Source organism: Acinonyx jubatus, chromosome C1, assembly GCF_027475565.1.
Source record: "Acinonyx jubatus isolate Ajub_Pintada_27869175 chromosome C1, VMU_Ajub_asm_v1.0, whole genome shotgun sequence".
NCBI classification, from domain to species: domain Eukaryota; kingdom Metazoa; phylum Chordata; class Mammalia; order Carnivora; family Felidae; genus Acinonyx; species Acinonyx jubatus.
This window is the reverse complement of record NC_069381.1, coordinates 24,413,157-24,433,666: the sequence shown is the minus strand read 5'-3', so window position 1 is coordinate 24,433,666 and position 20,510 is coordinate 24,413,157. Positions and strand designations below refer to the sequence as shown.

Here is a 20,510-nt window from a genome sequence, read left to right as displayed (position 1 = left end):
ATAATGGAGATAAAATGTTTAGCTTAGCACCTGGCCTGTAGTAGGTGCTCAGGAAAACAACTAATATAATTTACTCATTTGGCCATTATTTACTGAAAACCTAGGGGGCTAAGGGATGCAACAACAAAGAAATATAGAGGGGTGCCTGGGTAGTTCAGTCGGTTAAGCGTCCGACTCTTGGTTTCGGCTCAGGTAATGGTCTCATGGTTTGTGAGTTCAAGCCCCACATCAGGCTCTGTGCTGATGGTGCAGAGCTTGCTTGGAATTCTCTCTCTCTCCCTCTCTCTCTGCCCCTCCTACTTTTTCTCTCTCTCTCTCAAAATAAATAAATAAACTTTAAAAAAAAGAAAGATATTGTTTTGCTTTATTATTTAAAAAATTTTTTTTTAATGTTTTATTTAGTTTTGACTGAGAGAGAGCTAGAGCATGAGCGGGGGAGGGGCAAAGAGAGAGGAAGACACAGAATCCGAAGCAGGCTCCAGGCTCTGGGCTGTCAGCACAGAGCCTGATGAGGGGCTTGAACTCACAGACCGCAAGATCGTGACCTGTGCCGAAGTCGGACACTCAACCGACTGAGCCACGCAGGTGCCCCAATATTGTTTTGCTTTAATGACTTCCTTGTCTCTATGTTCCTAGGATCTAGAACATTGTCTGGCTTAATAAATGTTGAAATGAATGAATGAATGAATGAATGAATAAAGGAATAAATCAATGAATGAATGACATACTGCAGTAAGTCAGTCCTTGGTTGTAGTTTTGGGGAGAGTAAGAGGGAGAAAGGCGAGTTTTTTAAGACAGAGAGAGAGCAAGAACAGGGGAGGGTCAGAGAAAGAGGGAGACACAGAATCTGAAAAGGCTCCAGGCTCTGAGCTGTCAGCACAGAGCCTGACGTGGGGCTCGAACCCACGGACTGCGAGATCATGACCTGAGCCAAAGTCGGATGCTCAACTGACTGAGCCACCCAGGTGCCCCAAAGGCGAGTTTTTTAAATAATAGTTAATATTTCTTGGACACTTAGAATGCATCCAGTACCAGACTAAATGCTTTTTGTGTTCTCAATTCATCCTCACAGCAAACACATCAGGTAAAAAATATTATCTGGTTTTACAGAGACAAAAACAACCTGTGAGGTAGAGTGCCTTTCCTAAGGTCCCACAGTGACTAATTGCAGAAGCAGGTTTTAGGCTTGGATTTGTCCCTGGGCTCCCTTGAAGCAGTGGGCTCTTCCTATCCTCCTCCCACCTCTTGGCACACAGAAACTCAGCAGAATGGCCTCTACCTGCACCAGTAATAATGGGGAATGTGCTACTCTCAGCTTTTGGAGCAAGTTCACTCCACCCGCTCGTGTGTTGAACCTCACATTTGATTGCTTTTCACAACAATCCTGTGAAGAGGATATTAACTGATCATTTTACGGACAGTGAACCGAGGTTCAGCGAGGTTGGCTTCCCAAGGTCGCAGAGGCACGTTCTGGAGTGTGGCGGAGGCTGCTGCCAAGACTCCGCCCCCTCTGCGGCCCCCTGGTGCCGCTCTCTACTTCCAAGCTCCTCCCCCTGCCAGTAATGCCTCCTCCCCTTCCTCCACTCTCAGCCCCCTCGCTGCCCCGTCCTCTTGGCCAAGGTAACCACCGGCCTAAGCCTGAGTAAGGTGAGCTAAGAGGGACCTCTTGGGTTGGGCTCCTGCCCACGGTGGTGGCCAGGAGGTCACTGTTCACCTAGGATGGGATTTTGATCAGTTTACAACTTTTCTGATTCTGGTTTTGGTTGGGAATTTAGAAAGAAGGGCTTCCTGAATTCTCTGCCAAGGAAGGGCTCATCTTCCTTCGGTTTCTTTCTTTCTTTCTTTCTTTTTTTTAATTTTTTAATGTTTATTTTTGAGGGAAAGACAGAGCATGAGCAGGGGAGGGGCAGAGAGAGAGAGAGAGACACACACACAGAATCTGAAGCACGCTCCAGGCTCTGAGCCGTTAGTACAGAGCCCTATGCGAGGTTTGAACTCTTGTGAGGCAAGATCATGACCTGAACTGAAGTCAGATGCTTAACCTGGTGAGCCACCCAGGTGCCCCGGTTTAGTTCTTACCTTAGGGGTCTCAGCAGGAGAAAGGGAACACAAAGCTTCAAATGGAAGAGTGTTTAATGAAGGAACTATTCACAGAGGTGTGGGCAGGAATGGTGAAGCACCCTGGGGCTCACAACTGAGGGATGGTATCCACCCCCCCACCCCCCTACCCCCGCCAAGGACCTGACAGGCAAGAGGAGAGAACCTTGTTAATGAACCTGGTGAGCGAGTTGTACCCATGGGTGCAGGCTGCCGCACAGGAGCTGTGGCTCTCTGTGGAGGAACACAGTAACTGGCAAAATCACAGGGGGAGGTGGATGTTAGAAATATCTCAGTCTAACTCCCCTCCTTCGCACTGATCTTAGACACTGTCAGTGTCTCCTATTAGCCAAACTCCACCTGAAACTGTAAGGCAAGGGGGCCAGGTAAGACTGTCAGCTAGAGTCAGCCCCAGAGCAGAGAGGCATGGAGGGTGGCGGTTAGGCAAAGAGCAGCCAACCCAGGGTCTTCTCTGCTCTTTCTGGACTTGGCTTTGTAGAGGGGCCGAGAAACAGAGTGGCTATGCCTGTCTTTCAAAGAAGCCTATGCCGGACATCAGCACCCTTTCTCCTCCTTCCAGGTCCAGGTTACTCTGTTTGTGAGGTTGTCCTGCTCCTGGAGTTCATCTGTCCCATCCCTGGCTTCCCTGGTTTTCAGTGTGTAGCACTGAGTCGGCATTATTCTCTGCATGGGTTTGTCTCCCCAGACAACAGTTCTTGCATCCTCTACACTGTGAGCTCTTTGCAGGCAGGGGCCTGGGCCAAATTAGGCCATTTGCCCTGACACAGGCCCTCGCACAGGCCGAATGCCGCCGTATGCCAAGTGAACTGAGTCCTGCGTCCTCACATACCTCTCTCAGCCTTCGTATATGCAATCTGAGCACATGTGAATGTCTGTTTCCCTAAGTACACAGGGGCTTCTTGGTGGTGAGCAGCAGAGGCTTTTTTTTTTTTTTTTTTTTTTTTAGATCCTGTTATGTACCAGGCCCTGTGCTGGGTCTTGGGGACACAGCAGGGGACAAGACAACGCAAAGTCCCTGCTCTCATGGGGCTTCCATTCTAGTGGGGAAAGCGGAAAAGGAAGGAATGGAAAAGAAACAACATTATTTCAGATGTAATCCGTGCTGCACAGAAAATAAGGCAGTGGGATAAATAGTAACTTGATGGACATTTATGCTGGGGGGCGGGGACATCAGGGAAGGGTTTTCTGAGGAGATGGCATGTAAGCAGAGACCCAAAGAAGAGTAGAAGCTGGGATGTGAAGGGTGTTCGACAAGACAAGTGGGAACAGCATAAACTAAGGTATGCAGGTGGAAGTGCTTCTGGGACCCTGAGAGATTTGGGGTTGCAGCCTAAGGAAGGCTTTAGGGAAGGTTAGAAGGGGTGAGGAATTCGGCTTTGGGGACAGCCCAGGGCCAGCTCCTGGGCTGGGCAGGGCGGGGGGGGGGGGGGGTTGTTGGAGGGGAAGGGATAGCCCTTCTTAAGGCCACCCTTGCGGCCTGTTGCCTAGCACCTACAGCAAATAGTGCTGCCGCAGGCCTCACCCTGGCTCCCTCAGCTCCTCTCTGAGTGGCAGCAGCTGTCAAATGACCAGCAGCTGAGGCTTTGCCAACCTCCTCCTCTGGAATATTTTAGGGGTAAGTCAGAAAATGACCAGCCGCCTCCTTAAAACCCGGCTTTTTCTAATGCATGCCTTACAAGGGTGTATTTGGCTACCCTGGGTGTTAATCTCTCACCCCCTTGCATTAGACAGAAAGATATAAATACACAGCCACAGGCGGCACCCTCAGATACACAGATTAGTGAACCTGTCGGCAGGCCCCGGGTCACACACAGAGGACACGCCAGGCATGGCCCTGTGAGCACCCACTCGCATACTAACACGCATCAGCCCTAGTCCCTCGAGGGCACACAATCACTCGCAGGCCCATACACATGCCCCACAACACAGTCCCAAGAGTCCACAACCGCGGATCCCCACCCCTAACAACCACTCTCTACCCCGCGCCCCAAGATTATACAAGCCCCCTATGCCCCCACACAGATATGTACCCCACAGTCGTCACAGAGTCACACACGGGCACACAATCCCACCATCTCCCCCTCCACATACACAACCATGTGGTGTTCACACCGCCTGCAGTGGGCACGTTGATCACAACACACAACCCACACGCATTCAACACCGCGCGGCACCATTGCCCCACCCCCGCCCCACACTCAAGGCCTCTCTGATTTAACACACATCCAGCCCCTCGCTCTTTACAGTACACAGCATTCTTGTGCGGTTGAGTCAAAGACCTCCTCAGACAGAGAGATTAAGTGGAAAAAAGGCATCGGAAGGGAGAATGCCGGAGGCCCAGGTCTGGGAAGGGGCCGGCAGCTTCTGGCTTAGGGAGAAAGACTTCAGTGTTGAAATTTGACCCTGACTCTAATGGGCTAAGGCCTTGGGGGGAGGGGGCACGCCTCGGAGTGGACAGAGGAGCGGCTGGGTCGGGGTGACAGGTGGAGCAAGCGGAGGGACCCCAGGAAACCCCGCAGCGCGGGGGGTGGACATCGGTGTTAAATGTGGACTCGACCTTATAGGCTTAAGCCCCTCCCACGCAGTCCTCCCACCGCCCTTCCCTAGCCCCCGGCAACAGGCTCCCGACTATCCCCAAACGCACCGGGTGTGGCCGTGACCCCTCCTCCCCCAGCCCTTCGGGACAGCTGCGGGGCACCAAGCTCAGGCCTCCCCTCCCCCTCCCCCTGCGCAGGTGGGGCTCGCAGGACGCCGAGCTGCGCGCGCTGGGGTGCCGGGTCCCTCTCAGTCCCCCCACCTCAACCCTCTGCCCCGACCCCAGGCAGGGGAAGTGCTCTTCTGGGGCTGCAGAGCCGCCCTCCTCCCCTGCGCCCCCCCCCCCCCCCCCCCCCCCCCCCGCAGCTGGGACCCTTGGAAGGAATGAGTGGAGAGAAAGAAGGTTCGGGAAGATCTCAGGGCCCGCGGGTTTGGGAGACGCCGACCGGCCACCCCCCACCTCCGCCCCCGGCCGCGCGGCCCGCTCCCTCCTCCCGCGGGCGGGAGCTGGGGCCAAGTGGGCGCGCCCGGCCCGGGGCGGGCGGGATCCGGTGTCGGCGGCAGCTGCCAGTGCGGCGGGCGCGGGCGCGGAGCGAGCGGCCGGCGGGGCCGGCTATTAATAACGCGGCCGCCCAGCCCGGGGTCGCGCAGCCATGGCCAGCCCGGAGCCCCGGCTCGATGGGGACGGCGCCGCCCAGGCCGCGAGGTAGGACCGCGCAGGGCCCGAGTCGCCGCGCTGGGGGGAGGGGGCGCTGGACGAGCCCCCCGCGATCACCTTTCGCCTGGCTGGGGGTGGTGGGCCAGCCGGGGTGCGGCGCGGGCACTGGGCGGAGCCACCGGCCAAGGGAGATGGGGGAGGCCCGGGGTCCCGGCACCTCCGTTTGTCTGTGGCTTTTTATAGCGCCCCCCCTCCCCTCCGGGGCTGGGTGACGATTAACCCTTTCAGACTGGTGGGCATCCACCGGCAAATGCCACTGGGCGAGAGTGGCCAAGGACGCTTCTAGCTTTCTTTCATTCCTCACCCCAAATGCGACTGGAGATGGAGGCCTCCAGTTGCTGAATTCGCTGTGTGGAAGGGACTTGGTGCAAGGTTGGGCAGCTGCCAGCTTGGAGTTAAGAGCCTGTTCGGGCAGCTTGCTCTCTCCGGTCTGAGGCCTGAAATGGGGGGTGGGGAGGGTCTTAGGAGGGCCTTGGTCTTTGGGCCCCCCCCCCACCCCGGAGAGAAGGCCCGCCCCCAACCATCCACTCTGTCAGCTTACCACTGGTGACAGGGAAAGGGCTGTGGCTCAGGGATTTGGGGCCAGTAGGGAGTATTTCTGCCCCAGGTCAGACCATAGCCCGGAAGAGGTGAAGGTGCAAACACACACACCCCACACCCCTCACTGTCACACACAGCACAAAGCTGAGTACAGTTTTGCACATACAGTCACCTGTGCTGCCATATGCATATACAGATACACACAGAGTCAGACACACACCAACGCATGCCTGCAGCATGTCACAGACACTCCTTGCCACAGCCTCGATGTGCAGAGTGGGAGCTGCTGGAGTCCTCTAGGGCCAGGGTCAGAGCAGCAGAGGGAGGCTGCTTGGAGTCCAAGGAAGCCTGAAGTCAGGGGCCCCAGCTGAGCTGGCTCCCTTGCCCCTCGACCTCCCATACCGTATTTTCCTCAGCCCCTTAGAGAGAGGCAGCTGTGTGAGGGCAGCACCGAGCAGAGGCCTGGCACTGTGGGGGGCAACAGAGGCAACAACAGTGTGTGATAAGGGCGCTGCCTGGGAGTCAGGTGGCCGGGGTTCTACTTCCAGCTTTGCCACTTGACTTTGGGCAAAGTTTCCTCCTTGGATCTGAGTCGGTTTCTTGCCTGCCTTCCTTCTACAGAGCCCCACCCTGGGATACACAGAGAATGAGAACTGTACTTGTCCTTAGGAAATGGACTCTCAGGGGACACGGACACGCTCACTGCTGTAATAGCACTAAGTGCAAAGATGAGCTGCACACAAAGTGCCTTGAGAACACAATAATGGGTTTGTCTGTGAAATGCTTCACAGGGGAGATGAGTGGGGCTTGAAAGACGAATAGAAATTTACGAGTAGGTAAATAAGTATATATATATATATATATTTTAACTTTTTATAATTAAAAATTTTTAATGTTTATTTTTGAGAGAGAGAGAGAGACAAGAGTGTGAGCAGGGAAGGGGCAGAGAGAGAGGGAGACCCAGAATCCAAAGCAGGCTGCAGGCTTCTTGCGGTCAGCACAGAGCCCAATGCGGGGCTCAAACCCACAAACTGTGAGATCATGACTTGAGCTGAAGTCAGATGCTTAACCAACTGAACCACCCAGGCACCTCCCCCCCCCCTTTTTTAAGTTTATTTATTTTTACAGAGAGAAAGAGAGTAGGGAAGGGGCAGAGAGAGAGGGAGACACAGAATCTGAAGCAGGCTCCAGGCTCTAAGCTGCAACACAGAGCCCGACGTGGGGCTCGAACTCAGGAACCGTGAGGTCATGACCTGAGCCAAAGTCGGATGCCTAACCAACTGGGGCTTAACCAACCCAGGCACCTCTAAATAAGTATATTTTGAATGCTCTGTGCCAAGCTCTGTTGGACCTGCTGTAGCTTTGTACCTGTTTTAGAACTCATGCCTGTTCTGGGAACAGAGTGATAAAAGGAGCACCAGCTCCAGCTTTGGAGCCAGATGCCATCTTCTCCAGCCTCTACCACTTACAAGTTGTGGAACCTTGAGTGAGTTCTTTACTCAGTGCTTTGGTTTCCTCATCTACAAAATGGGGGTAACAGATGAGCATCATATACATGAGTATTCATGTAAAATACTTGGAATACTGCCTTGAACACAGTTACGTCATTCCAGGGTGGAGAACTCAGCAGGAGCCTGTGAGGGCCGTCTGCTGGGAAAGCAGGGGCTCTGTTGAGGATCAAGGTGGGTCTGGCCGGCTGAGCAGGTGCATCCTTTCTGGTGCTACGAGCTCTACCTTTCCAGGTGGTGCAGGATTGTTCTCTCATCAGATGGTGTACAAGGAGCTGTATTTTCTGAGCTGGATTCTTTAGACATAGTGGGCTAGGAGTAGGAGGTGTAAAAGTGTTAACACATGCTCTGGGTGGGCGGGGGCGGGTAGTGTGAGATGAGCCTGGAAAGGTATGTTGGGGCCACATCTTTAAGGGTTTTGAGTCTATGCTAAGCAGCTGGCTATTTGTGCATGAAGTGATGCGACACGGTTATGTTCTAGTGAGCTGTGGCACTGTAGGCAATAGGCTGGCATGAGAAGGAAGAATGCCCGTTACAAGGCTGGCACATGAGTGCAGGTATGCGATGACTTAGAGTAGGGCCCTGGCAAGGGGATGAGGAGGAGGTGGAGACTGGAGACTTTCTGAGACAGGTCAGTTCTCAGTGAGTTGGCTATGTGGGGGAGGAAGAGAGCTGTTTAAAGATTATTTGCCTCAAAAATAGAACTACCCTACGATGCAGCAATTGCACTGTTAGGTATTTACCCAAAGGGGACAAAATGTAGATTCAAAGGGGTACATGTTTATTGTACAAAGATTCAAAGGGGTACATGCACCCCAATGTTTATAGCAGCATTATCAACAATAGCCAAACGATGGAGAGAGCCCAGATGTCCATCAACTGATGAATGGGTGAAGAAGATGTGGTATATATATGCAATGGAATATTACTCAGCCTTCAAAAAGAATGAAATCTTGCCATTTGCAATGACATGGATGGAGCTAGAATGTATTATGCTAAATGAAATAAGTCCATCAGAGAAAGACAAATACCATATGATTTCACTCATGTGGAATTTAAGAAACAAAACAGATGAACATATGGGAGGCAGGGAACAAAAAGAGAGGGAACAAATCATAAGAGACTCTAAATGATAGAGGACAAACTATGGGCTGATGGAGGGAGGGGGGATGGGCGAAGTGGGTGATGGGTATTAAGGAGGGCGCTTGTTGTGATGAGCACTGGCTGTTGTAGGTAAGTGATGAATCACTGAGTTCTACTCCAGAAACCAATAGTGCACTGTATGTTAACTAACTAAAATTTAAATTAAAAAAAAGAAGGGGGGGGTAGATTATTTGTCTCATCAACCTGCTGTATGGGGATGTGCTTCTCTGAGCTGGAGAATACAGGTATAGTAAGCCCAGGGAGAAGGATAATTTGGGGGCAGTTGAGTTTGAGGTGCTAGGTGACACCAGGTGAGAGAGATCAGTCTTTGTGGTAAAGTGATGGGAACAGACAGGGTGATGGTTGAGGCTGCCTTCGAGCTTTTAGATTTCAGTGCAGGTGCTTGGGTTGCATGAAGCCAGTGATGTCTGGGGCCTGGTGAAGCCACACTTGTGGTTTCCAGAGGGCCACCATGAGACACAGAATGGGGAGCCAGGGACTCCTGGGGGTGCTAGAGAGGAAGATAGAGTGAGTACACAACGATTGAGAATAAAAGTAATCTGTAGGGGGAACTTGGAGCTGAGATCTAGAGCTTAAAACCTGGACACAAGTAGGCCTTTTCAAGACAGATGACTTCATTGATACATGGGGCTTTTCATTTATGCTTTCTGTCTAAAATAAGTTTCTCGTAAGCTACACTCACATTTAAATTGTTTTATAACTGGTGCTCATGGAGTATGAGTTTCCTTGAGCAAATTACTTAATCTCTTTTCACCTCAGTTTCCTGATCTGTAAAATGGGGATAATAAGTATGACTACCTCATAAAAATGTTATGAGGATTAAATGAATTGGTATACGTAAATCATTCAGAACTGAGCCTGAATGATATTAGATTCAGATATTAGGACCTTTTTAAGTGTAATTTATTGTTATTATTTCCGTGGTATTTTATATTTTCAAAGAATTAATTGCCCAGAGATCCAAGGTAGGTAAGATGAATTGAAACAGGAAGGACCAAAGCCATTTGAAGGCCAGAGAAGCAGGAGAATATTCCTTAACAGAAACTGGTTAAATTAGCAGGCAACTGGCAGCCGGGTTAAGGAACTTCTCTGTCAGAATCACAGAATCTGAATTCAAGAGCCTTTGACAGGCCAGAGGATGGGCCAATTCTAACAAGATGAATGTTTTTACAGGAACAAGAGATGTGGTTTAAAAGCACTCAGTCTGAGGGGCGCCTGAGTAGCTCAGTCGGTTAAGCATCTGACGTCAGCTCAGGTCATGATCTCGCAGTGAGTTCAAGCCCCACGTTGGGCTCTGTGCTGCCAGCTCAGAGCCTGGAGCCTGCTTTGGACTCTGTGTCTCACTCTTTCTCTGCTCCTCCCCTGTTCGTGCTCTGTCTCTCTCAAAAATAAGTAAACATTAAAAAAGTTAGGAAAATAAAAGTACTCAGTGTGAGACAGTCTTAAAGGCTTTTAGTCAAACTCAGCATTTGCCAGTATGATTGAGCTGCCCTCTATCGGCAATATTGGCCTTATCAACAGAAACATAGTGTCCAGAGCTCAGAACATACCTGGATACTGTTTCCAATACCCACCCCCAAGGGACAGTGACAGTTTGGAGCCGAGTCAGAAAGAAGTGACCCAAACGAGGAGGGCACCGGACACTTTGGCATGCATGGAATAATCGAAAGATGTTAGTTTTCTTTAGGTGTTTAAAGAACTTGGCATGGGAAAGTAGTTAGATCTGTCTGCTTCCAGAAAGAGGAACCAAGTCCAGGTAAAAAATTGCAGAGAAGGTTTTACTTCAACACTAGAATTTTCTTATGACAGTGGAACCATGTGAGCTTCCTGGCCTTAAAGGTATGTAAGCAGAGGCTAGACGCTGACGTCATGGGGATGTTGTCAGGGGATCTGAGCCATGGGTGTATGGGGGTAGGCTGACGGAGGGGGAAGGAGCAGACAAGTGCCCTCTGAGATGTGAGAGGCCGAAAAAAGCCCAATGGCTCCCGTCAGGAACCATCCCGGGATTGTGGCTGCCCTCTGACTTTAAGTCATTTCTCTTGCAGAGAAACAAGAACGGAAGCCAGTTCTTCTCTCGAAGAGAACTCTGAATCCCCGCGTGAGGTGGGGACTTTGAACCCAGAAGTTACTCTGTCTTTGGAGGGGACCTTGAACTTAGAGGACATTCTCCACCTGGGGGACACAGGTGACCTCGATGAGACACTCTATGTGGAAGAGACGGAGAAGCCTGAGGAGGCACTGTATATCGAGGAGACCAGGCAACCAGGGGAGGCCCTGGAGATGGACGAGCCTATGAAGCCAGAGGAGATACTATATGTGGACGAGCCCACGCAGCCAGAAAAGACCACAAGCCCAGAGCAGACCAGTTCCGGGGGAGAGACGGTCACAAGCGAGGAGAAACCCAGCCCTGAGGAGAGCCTCCAAGCCGGGCCTGGTCCCAGCACAGACAGCCTGAGCATAGAGGACCTGGAATTGCTAGAGGAGCGTTTCCAGCAATGTGTCCAAGCTGTGGCCCAGCTGGAAGAGGAGAGGGATCAGCTCATCCACGAGCTGGTGTTGCTCCGGGAACCAGCCCTGCAGGAGGTGCAGCAGGTCCATCAGGACATCCTGGCCGCCTACAAACTGCACGCCCAAGCAGAGCTGGAGAGGGACGGGCTGAGGGAGGAGATCCGGCTGGTCAAGCAGAAGCTGTTCAAGGTGACGAAGGAATGCGTGGCCTGCCAATACCAGCTCGAGTGCCGCCGGCAGGACGTGGCCCAGTTTGCCGATCTCCGGGAAGCGCTGACCACACGGGCAGCCCAGCTCTCGGAGGAACTGGCCCAGCTCCGGGACGCCTATCAGAAGCAGAAGGAGCAGTTACGGCAACAACTAGAAGCACCTCCCAGCCAGAGGGACGGGCACTTTCTCCAGGAGAGCCGGCGGCTCTCTGCCCAGTTTGAGAACCTCATGGCAGAGAGCCGCCAAGGCCTGGAGGAAGAGTATGAGCCTCAGCTGCTGCGGCTCCTGGAGAGGAAAGAAGCTGCGGCCAAAGCGCTGCAGAAAACCCAGGCCGAGATCCAGGGGATGAAGGAGGCTCTGAGACCCCTGCAAGCAGAGGCCCGGCAGCTCCAGCTGCAGAACAGGAACCTGGAGGACCAGATCTTGCTCGTGAGGCAGAAACGAGATGAGGAGGTTCAGCAGTACAGGGTAGGCCCCCTGGGCACGGACAGTTAGCCTGGGGCAGGAAAAGGTGACCGGAGTCACAGGTCTCGCGGCCACTTTGAAGGAGGCCCTCCTACATGCAGGAGGACCTGCTTACTCCTCGGGGCGGCCACTCCTTTACTCCACTCTTCTCCCCACCAGGTTAGGCTGAGAATGTAGGCGGCGCCCTGACACCGACCGACCGTCACCCGGTCCTCTCGTTAAGCCTCCAGATCAAGTGTTCTCACTTTCATAGATGAGGAAACAGGCTCAGCGAGCTGGTGGTTTATGAACCCCGGCCTGGCCAATCGTGAATGTTTCCATGCACTTTCCACGGCACTGTTTTCCAATTCTTGGTGAATCATGCTTGGGTGCAGGGAGCAAGAGGGGGATGAGGCGAGGTGGGATTTTCATTCTCTCCCTCCCTGCACATTCACCCTCAAGTCCCACCTAGCTGATCTCTGCCTTGGAACTTCCCAGTTTTAAAACTGGGATGAGGGGCGCCTGGCTGGCTTGGTTCAGTAGAGCGTGTGACTCTTGATCTCGAGGTCATGAGTTTGAGCCCCATGTTGGGCATAGAGATTACTTAAAACAAAACAAAGCAAAAACTGGGATGAAATCTATGAAGCTCTATTCCTCATTTTCCTTCTTTGTGCATTATCACCATTTCACTTGTATTCCAGTTACTTCTGATTAAGTGTGAGCCAGTTCTAATCCCTTTATAGAACAGGGTGGGATATAAATACAAAGTAAAAACACAATTTTGTCTCTCTCCCACGGACTGTGAGCTTTCAGAAGGAAGGGAGCATTGCTTTACTTTTTTCTGCCACTCGGGCTCAGAGGACATCAGTTAAATGCTGACTGAAGGGCTGCTGGCCACTATGAGGGGACCACAATGCGGTGGTTCCTTTCAGAGCAGTATTTTCATCTTTTGAAATACATGTTCCTTTGGATAAGCTTAAAAAGTTCCAGAGATTCTGATACATCCTTCAAGGAACATATCCTCTGTTGAAAATGGCTGTATTCACTTCGCTCAAAATTTTGTCAAGCTTTCTGTAGTTTGTATTATGAAAGCAATCCCCTCCCCCACTGCAGCTTTTTAATTGGTTCAGTCTAGTGAAAGAGGATCTTTTTATTTTTTGGCATAAAATGTATCCTTAAGTTGTACTCAGACAGACATTACATTAATAATTATAATCCAGGGGAAAGAGCAGCATGTGATTGAAGAGAGGTACAGGTAAGAGTGCTATAGGATAATGAAATTATTTTTAGTCATCCATTAAATCAGACAACACTCCATGGAAGAAGCGGTGTTATTTGAGCTAGGTATTAAAATATAGGCAAGATCTAGACCAGTGCTATCCCAAAGAAATATGCAAGACATAATATAATTTAAACCTTGCTAGTAGCCATACTAAAAAAATAAAAAAAATAGGAGAGTAATTTTAATATATATATTAACTCAACATCTGCAACCTGGCTGCATATGACAGGTGAAAAATTGAAAGGTGAGTTGAACTGTAAAGGTAGGTTGGGGCAGATCATGTTGGGCTTTTTTTTTTTTTTTTTTTTTTTTTTTTAATTAGAGAGAGTGAGTGTGTGAGCTGGGAAGGGGGGCAGAGAGAGAGAATCTTAAGCAAGCTCCACACTCAGTGTGGAGCCAGACGTGGGGCTCAATCCCACAACCCTGGGATCATGACCTGAGCCAAAATGAAGAGTTGGATACTCAATTGACTGAGCCACCCAGGCGCCCCAGGTCATGTCAGGACTCAGAAATCCAAACTAGGGAGTTTGGATTTCATTCAGTACTCAGTTGCATCAGTAAAGGTATTTAATCAAGCGAGTAACATAATTGCTTCTCTACTTTTAGAAAAAGTACGGGTGGCAGTGTGTAAAATGGGCTGGAGACCTAGAAGCTGGGGGACTAATCAGGAAGCTACTATAGGTAAGAGGAACGAATGTGGGAATACAAGGAAGGGGAAGGATGCAAGAACAAATGCAGGATAATGTGGCCACTGAATGAAGGGGGCAGGGGTGAGAAGTCACAGAGGGTGTCAAGATTTCAGACAAGGCTAACTGGGACAGTGGTACCATCAACAGGAAATCCTCTGGAGGAGTTTTTGGACATAGTGTTAGGGTTGTAGAATTGCCCCCGCACCCCACCCACCCGTGATTTTCATCACTGTGCTGGATTTCAGATTTGCTGATTGGTACAGCTTTCCAAAGATCATTCTATGAAAAATACTCTTGATGGATGTCTCCTATTGCTTTGTCATAAAGTAGCAATCAAGGTCCTAGTAAGCAAATTCTGCTTTGTGAAATGGCTCCCCAGACTTGTTTGCCAAAGGTCACTTACGGCATCTGACTACTTTTCGAGGGTGCACTTCACTCTGGCAGTTGTACACTCTGCCTCTTTCATCACCATCATCTATTCATTCAACAAATATTTTCTACGCCTGCTTACCAAGTGCCAGGCAGTGAACTGTGTGCTGGCAGAAGAGATGAGATGAGAAATGGGGGAGATGGGTAGTTCCTGACCTCAAATAGTTTATAGTCCAGGAAGGATACCAGATATAATGAACATATTGCGTAAAATCAAAGACACTTGATTTTAAGATGTACCCTGATCTGAAATGTTAAAATGCGAAAGCCATAGAATCAGTGAAATCATTAATATTCTTCAAGTGATAAACACTATAACAGTAGTAGGAATAAGGCACTGTACCAATGAAGTACGTATAATTACCCCTGCCTGGGGACACGGAGGGGAAATTTCCTAAGAGTTAACAATAGCTACCATGTACTTTTAGTTTTTTACATGTATTAATACATTTAATCCTTACCTTTCTGTGAGATAGCTATAAATTACTGTCACTGTATGAAAAATGAGAAAACAGAAACCAGACGGACAAGTCAAATCATTTGTTCAGGAAGTGACAGAAGGAGGATTCTGACCCTGTGCAATCTAGCCCGAGTTCACATTCAACTTCCACAAGGTGTTTGAACCAAGCCTTGGAGAATAAATTCGTTGGGTAGACAAGGGAAAGAGGCATTCCAGGCAGAGGGAATGACTTACACAAAAGCATGAAAACATAAAAAGGCATGTTAAGGGAAGTGCGCTCAGTGTGGCTGGATCCTAAGAATGTGACTAGATAGATGTGGCTGTAGAGGTAGATTGGGACCAGACTGAAGGATTTTCCATAGTCTTCAAGTCAGTGGTTTTCAAAAAAAAGGTTTTCTCCAAAGCCACAGACCCTTTTCCCCAAACACAACGTGATATAGAATGCCAGCATGTAAAACAGGTAAGTGAGCTACTTTCTAACTGAGGCAAGGGCACTTTATATGGCTTTCTCCTGGGGTTTCATGGAAAACAGTTTGAGGAGCCACTGAAGAGCTCCACAGACAAGATGGCAACAACGCAGTTGTAAAGTATGAGTTTTCTAAGCCAGTGGCAAATCCTGGCTTACTTCCTGTCTGGGAAACTTCGGACCAATGTCTTCACCAGTGACTCTGCTCCTTCACTGTAAAATGGGATTAGTAATAATACACATCATAAGGGTGTTGGAAAGAATTAATCTTTGTAAAGTACTTGCACATAGGCACGTACTTTTAAAAATGGTGGCATGTAGGATGGATTGAAGGAGCCTGGAAAGACCACTTAAGCCTTATGAGGGAGAGATCATGTGAGATATGTGAAGTAAAATATTTGGGTAGGATTTGGGGACTGGTGCAGTGGGTGGTGTGAGGAATTTGCTGAGAATGGTCTCCAAGTTTTTAGATGAAATTGGTAGGTCGTGAATGCGGGATTATAGAATGTTTACTATCTACGTGCTTCACATCCAGCATTACGTGCAGGGTGCTGGACAGGAACCTACAAGCTGGGAGTTACACAAGAAGAAAAAAGATAAATAGTAATGTAATATAGCAGATGCTGTTTAGGGGACAGAAATGGCAGGAGTAAAGACACAGAGATCTGTGAATTTGTCAGGCTAGAGCAGCAGGCTAGAACCAAGAAACATCATGCAAGCCACAGATGTCATTTACAATTTTCTAGTAGCCACATTAAAAAAAAAAAAAAAGTAAGAAACAGGTGAAACTAGTATTTTATTTAACTCTGTATATAAAAATATTTCAACATTGAGTCAATATCAAAATTTGAGAATTTTACATTGTTTTATATGCCAAGTCTTAAAAATCTGTGTAGCTTTTACTTAGGTACATGTGGATTCAGATTAGCTGCATTTCCAGTACTTATTAGCTACATGTGACTAGTCGTGGCCTCCCTGCCACACAGTGCAGGCTAGAGGAAAATGTCCATCTGAAAGCGCAGTGGAGGTTCTAATTAGAGGTAGGGGTCAGACTAAAGGGGGTCTGAATGCCAGACTGAAGAGGTGGAAAGTCTTTGAAAGACAAACACGATAAAGCAGTTTTAGAAAGTTAATCTTGTGGTGCTACATGTTTAAGACCGGATACTGTCTTTAACGCCAGTCAGGGTAGCAATATTTGTTTCATTTTGTAACGTTGCTCCTCCTGGTCAGTTTATCATTGATGGTACAGACTGTCTTCCCAAGCGTGTACTTTTAGGTCTCACCAAAATACAGCTTTGCTAGATGTCGAAGGGAGGCTTGGGGAATTGGGGCGCAGAGGTTTGCAGGTGCTTCCCTCCAGAAGACAGGCTTAGATGGCAAGGCCGCATCTCTGTGTGGCACCAAAGTATGGCTAAGGCACTAAAAAAAGGCCTTTTGACAAGGTTGACCAAAGTCGAAATTCAGCCAGAGTATCAAACGCTGCAGAATGATGTGCCATAGGTATATGAAGGATGACTTAGAGAACAAATTATTTAGATCCTTCTAATAACAGCATGTACCTAAACTGGATTCCTGGCTCATTATTCTTCAAAATCTGAGGTGAAGTCATTACCCCTTTAAAACAGGCCTTCCAGCTGCAACATTCCCTTCCCATCTCCCTCATGCTTCCTAAGGATCCATGCCAGCTACCAACTATGCCAGAGACGGATTTGCTGACATCTTCCTTACCTCACTCCTCAGGCATTAATCCTGGGCAGAGACAGTTTACAGAATATATCCTGTTTGGTTTGGGCAGAATGGGAAACGGACAATCATCTTAAGGCTCCTGAAGGCCTCTGGGGCATATAGCTTCTTCATTTTCCGACTTAGCACTTTGGAACAAATTCAGTCTTTTTGTGTAACAAGTAAACAGTATACGGTTATAAATTAGCAACTAGGATAGCCAACATCCTAATAAAGCACCTATTTGCATATGATGTTACAGAAGTACTGGGCAGAGCTATTTTGGACTTCAAGGAGGTTCAAATACAAAACTTGTGTTTAGTCTTTCCTGTAAACAACTGGACTTCCAATAGTTTTAACGCTCTTAGAACTACATTTAATAGCCAAGAATAAGTGGGGCGCCTAGGTGGCTCAGTCAGTTAAGTGTCCAACTCTTGATCTTGGCTCAGGCCATGATCTCATAGGTCGTGGATTCAAGCCCCACGTCAGGCTGTGCTGATGGTGTGAGGCCTGCTTGGGATTGTCTCACCTTCCCTCTGCCCCTCCCCTGCTTGTGCTGTATCTCTCTCAAAATTTTGGCTCAGGCCATTACCTTATGGTTTGTTGGTTTGAGCCCTGCATCAGGCTCCGTGCTGACAGTACAGAGCCCGTTTGGGATTCTCTCTCCCCTTCTCAGTCTGCTCCTCCCACACACTCTCTCTCAAAATAAACAAACAAAAAAATAGTTAAGAATAACTGCATACAAAGACTTGATTTTTTTTCCAAAGTAGGCTCCACACGCAACGTGGGGCTTGAACTCACAACCCCAAGATCAAGAGTCGCATGCTATACCAACTGAGTCAGCCAGGCACCCCCAAGACTTGGTTTCTTTTAAATTGCTTTAAGTTGCAGGATGATGTAAAAACTGATTATCCTGATAGAAATAAACTTGCACAAAGCCAGAGGTCCATAAAACTCTCAGCACACTGACTAGAGGACCAAAATTCTCCCCAACACTTCTTAAAACTGCAAAACAAACAAAAAACCATCTGAGCACCCACCCACCCACCCTTTGTAGGATTCTATTAAGCAGTAGTCTGCCAGTATAGACAAGACTCCTTTCTGGTCACCATTTTCATAAGCAGGATTACTTTGTCCCAACATTTCTTTGAACCAGTTTCTCAAACTATACTGGCGTGAAGATTAAACAACATCTAAGAAAGTGCTTTATAAACTATAACGGGCAATGCCAGTTTTTTTATTGTTCTCACTAGAGATGTTCTTGACCCTCTCACCTGCAGGAACAGCTGGAGGAAATGGAAGAACGACAAAGGCGGTTAAGGAATGGGGTACAACTCCAGCAACAGAAGAACAAAGAGATAGAGCAGCTAAGGATCAGCCTCGCCGAAGAGCTCTCAACTTATAAGTCAGTTTTTGCTGCTATTCAGATCTTAACTGACACTGGCTGAGGGGATGGTGGGGAGGGAGATGTTGCTCAGGGGAAATTTCACTTAACATGGAAAAGCAAAAAAATGACTTGGGAAATGATTTCCAAACTGTGCTCATCCAGGACAAATGGAAAATGGCTTTCTTTTTTTTAAAGGGCTATGCTATCCAAGAGCCTGGGACAGGCTAACGCTCCCACTTCTCAGACAGGTGGAATCGAGACACAGTCTCAAGGTGATCCTTGAGGGTACAAGAGTGGTGTTTGCCTTGTTGCTGCTTTCCTAACTTAACAATACTAATGCCTGAAAAAAAAAAAGTGTGTCAAATGACAAGTCAGTTAGGAATAACACATACCTCCAGATTGCCCGATTTAAGCATTCAGCAGTCACTTGGAATGTTTCTGTTTCTAGCAGGACTCAAAATATGCCCTAATTATCACTGGGAATTCTGTAAGAGGATGACACATCTAGGGGCTCTGTGCATCACTTTCCTTGGCCTATTCTACCCCATCAGCTATTCATAAAGTTTCCTTAGAATAGCAGAGAAGACTACCTAATTCAGACGACAAAGGAGGCCAGAAGGCTAAATATGGAAGTTAAAACAAAAACAAAAAACTCAAGTAGGTATTGTTTTAGCCTGAGGGACAGAATTTATTTTTAAAGTTTATTTTGAGTGACAGCAAGCAGGGGAGGGGCAGAGAGAGAGGGAGAGAGAATCCCAAGCAGACTCTGCACTGGCAGCACAGTGCTGGACACGGGGCTCAAACTCACGAACTGTTAGATCATGACCTGAGCCAAATCAAGAGTCGTATGCTTAACCGACTGAGCCACCTAGGTGCCCCAAGATTATTGCTTAATATGTGAAACAAGCAACACGCCTATCCATTGATTTCTTTATATACTAATATGTTCTTATATTCCTGATAAAATCCTAGATTCTCTTGGATGAAGACATTAAGGATAAAAAAGGTCTATGTTAAGTTGTATACTAGACAGATGCCCATAAATTTAATTTTTACTTTCTAGCTAGTCTTGTGTCTTAGATACAAACTCACAAATAACAGTTATAACCAATACTTTTAGTAACTTACTAGCATTTTCTTTTACCATGTTTTACCTAGGAGTAACTGATTACGCTTATTGTTTGGGAGATTAGAGAACCTTGTAATTGAGGAAAATGGTATGTTAAACACCTTTGTGTGGATCAGATTAAAAGTACAATAGGGAAGGAAAGGGCAACGACTCATCTTAAGAAACGAGAATTTCAGTCATTGTTAACACCCATGCAAGGTTAACCTGGGCAGAGAAAATTTCTAGCTAGTCCGTCCCATCACCACCACATAGGTTACCATTCATTCAGTTTCGCAGGTAAGAGGCACCCTAATAGGCATTTGGAGGGAAATGCATTCCTAATCATATGTAAATCACACTCTAGCAATCTCTCCCCAACTTAGCCCGCACTAAGTAAACTTCGGAAGTTGTGATGAACTTCATGCTGTATTATTTCAAGTTGCACAAAATATAAACTTATTTTTTCTTTTCTCAACTTTACAGGGGCTGTTTAGAAACATATGGCCAAATCTGCAATCCAGAAACAGCAACACAAAACTTCTTAGCAAAGGATCACTAAGTACCCTCTGGACATACTTTTTTTCCAAGAGAAGGGAGTGCCAGGGACTTGGCAAGCAATTCACCCTGGGAAAGTTACAAATACTGGCTGACCTGTTTAAAAAGATTCTAAGGCTGGCTGGAGGCAGAACACCATCAGTCAAGGCTTAGGTGGAGTCTATTTCATAGGCTGCTGGTACCAAGCTAAATGCACTTAGCAACGGAAAAAGAAGCCTTCTGTTCTCCAGCAGCAACCCCCACGTGCAGAGTAAAGGATGGATGTATGGACACACTTTACTGTTGTGAAGAATGTATCTTGCCTTGTGTTGGCCCAAAACAAAAACCTTTTTTGGAGCACAGGTAGGGTCAAAAAGGCAGCCGATTTTCATTATATGGGTTTACAATTTGAATTCTTTTGTGCCATGAGTATTAGACTTTAAAATGAATCCTTTTACAAAGTTTAAGTCTGTGCAGACTCATACAGTTTACTCCTAATTCTGTGAAGATAATTTTCGCTATACTCTAAAAGAACTACTGACTTGGAAAAAAGGAACCAATCCAGATTTGAACCTAAAGGTTAAGAATACTCAGATTTTCCCAAAGACTGTGTCTCATGAAAATGATTCTGGGTCAGAGTGATCTACTCCGTTAAATTGAGTGCCTGGCAAAGAACCAGGCATTTTAT

General features: G+C 47.9%; 1 protein-coding gene across 2 annotated transcripts; it reads left to right on the top strand.

Moving 5' to 3' along the window:
• The first annotated feature begins 5,068 nt into the window (after positions 1-5,068).
• On the top strand, positions 5,069-20,289 carry SYNC (syncoilin, intermediate filament protein). 2 transcript variants are annotated; one of them, XM_027059781.2, is made up of 5 exons: positions 5,069-5,359; positions 10,629-11,769; positions 18,074-18,198; positions 18,376-18,452; positions 19,772-20,289. In XM_027059781.2, the coding sequence occupies exons 1-5, from the start codon at positions 5,307-5,309 to the stop codon at positions 19,780-19,782; spliced, it is 1,407 nt and encodes a 468-aa protein (XP_026915582.1). In that variant the 5' UTR covers positions 5,069-5,306; the 3' UTR covers positions 19,783-20,289. The 2 variants fall into 2 exon arrangements, with proteins under 2 accessions (XP_026915582.1, XP_026915583.1); XM_027059782.2 differs by lacking the exon at positions 18,376-18,452.
• The last annotated feature ends 221 nt before the right edge of the window (positions 20,290-20,510 follow it).

What these genes read in the sequence shown, in the direction of transcription:
- SYNC (XM_027059781.2), top strand. Translation starts at nt 5,307, where the DNA reads ATGGCCAGCCCGGAGCCCCGGCTCGATGGGGACGGCGCCGCCCAGGCC. An exon ending in GGCGCCGCCCAGGCCGCGAG is followed by an intron (nt 5,360 to 10,628) that starts GTAGGACCGCGC and finishes TTTCTCTTGCAG; the next exon opens with AGAAACAAGAACGGAAGCCA. An exon ending in AGGAGGTTCAGCAGTACAGG is followed by an intron (nt 11,770 to 18,073) that starts GTAGGCCCCCTG and finishes TCTCACCTGCAG; the next exon opens with GAACAGCTGGAGGAAATGGA.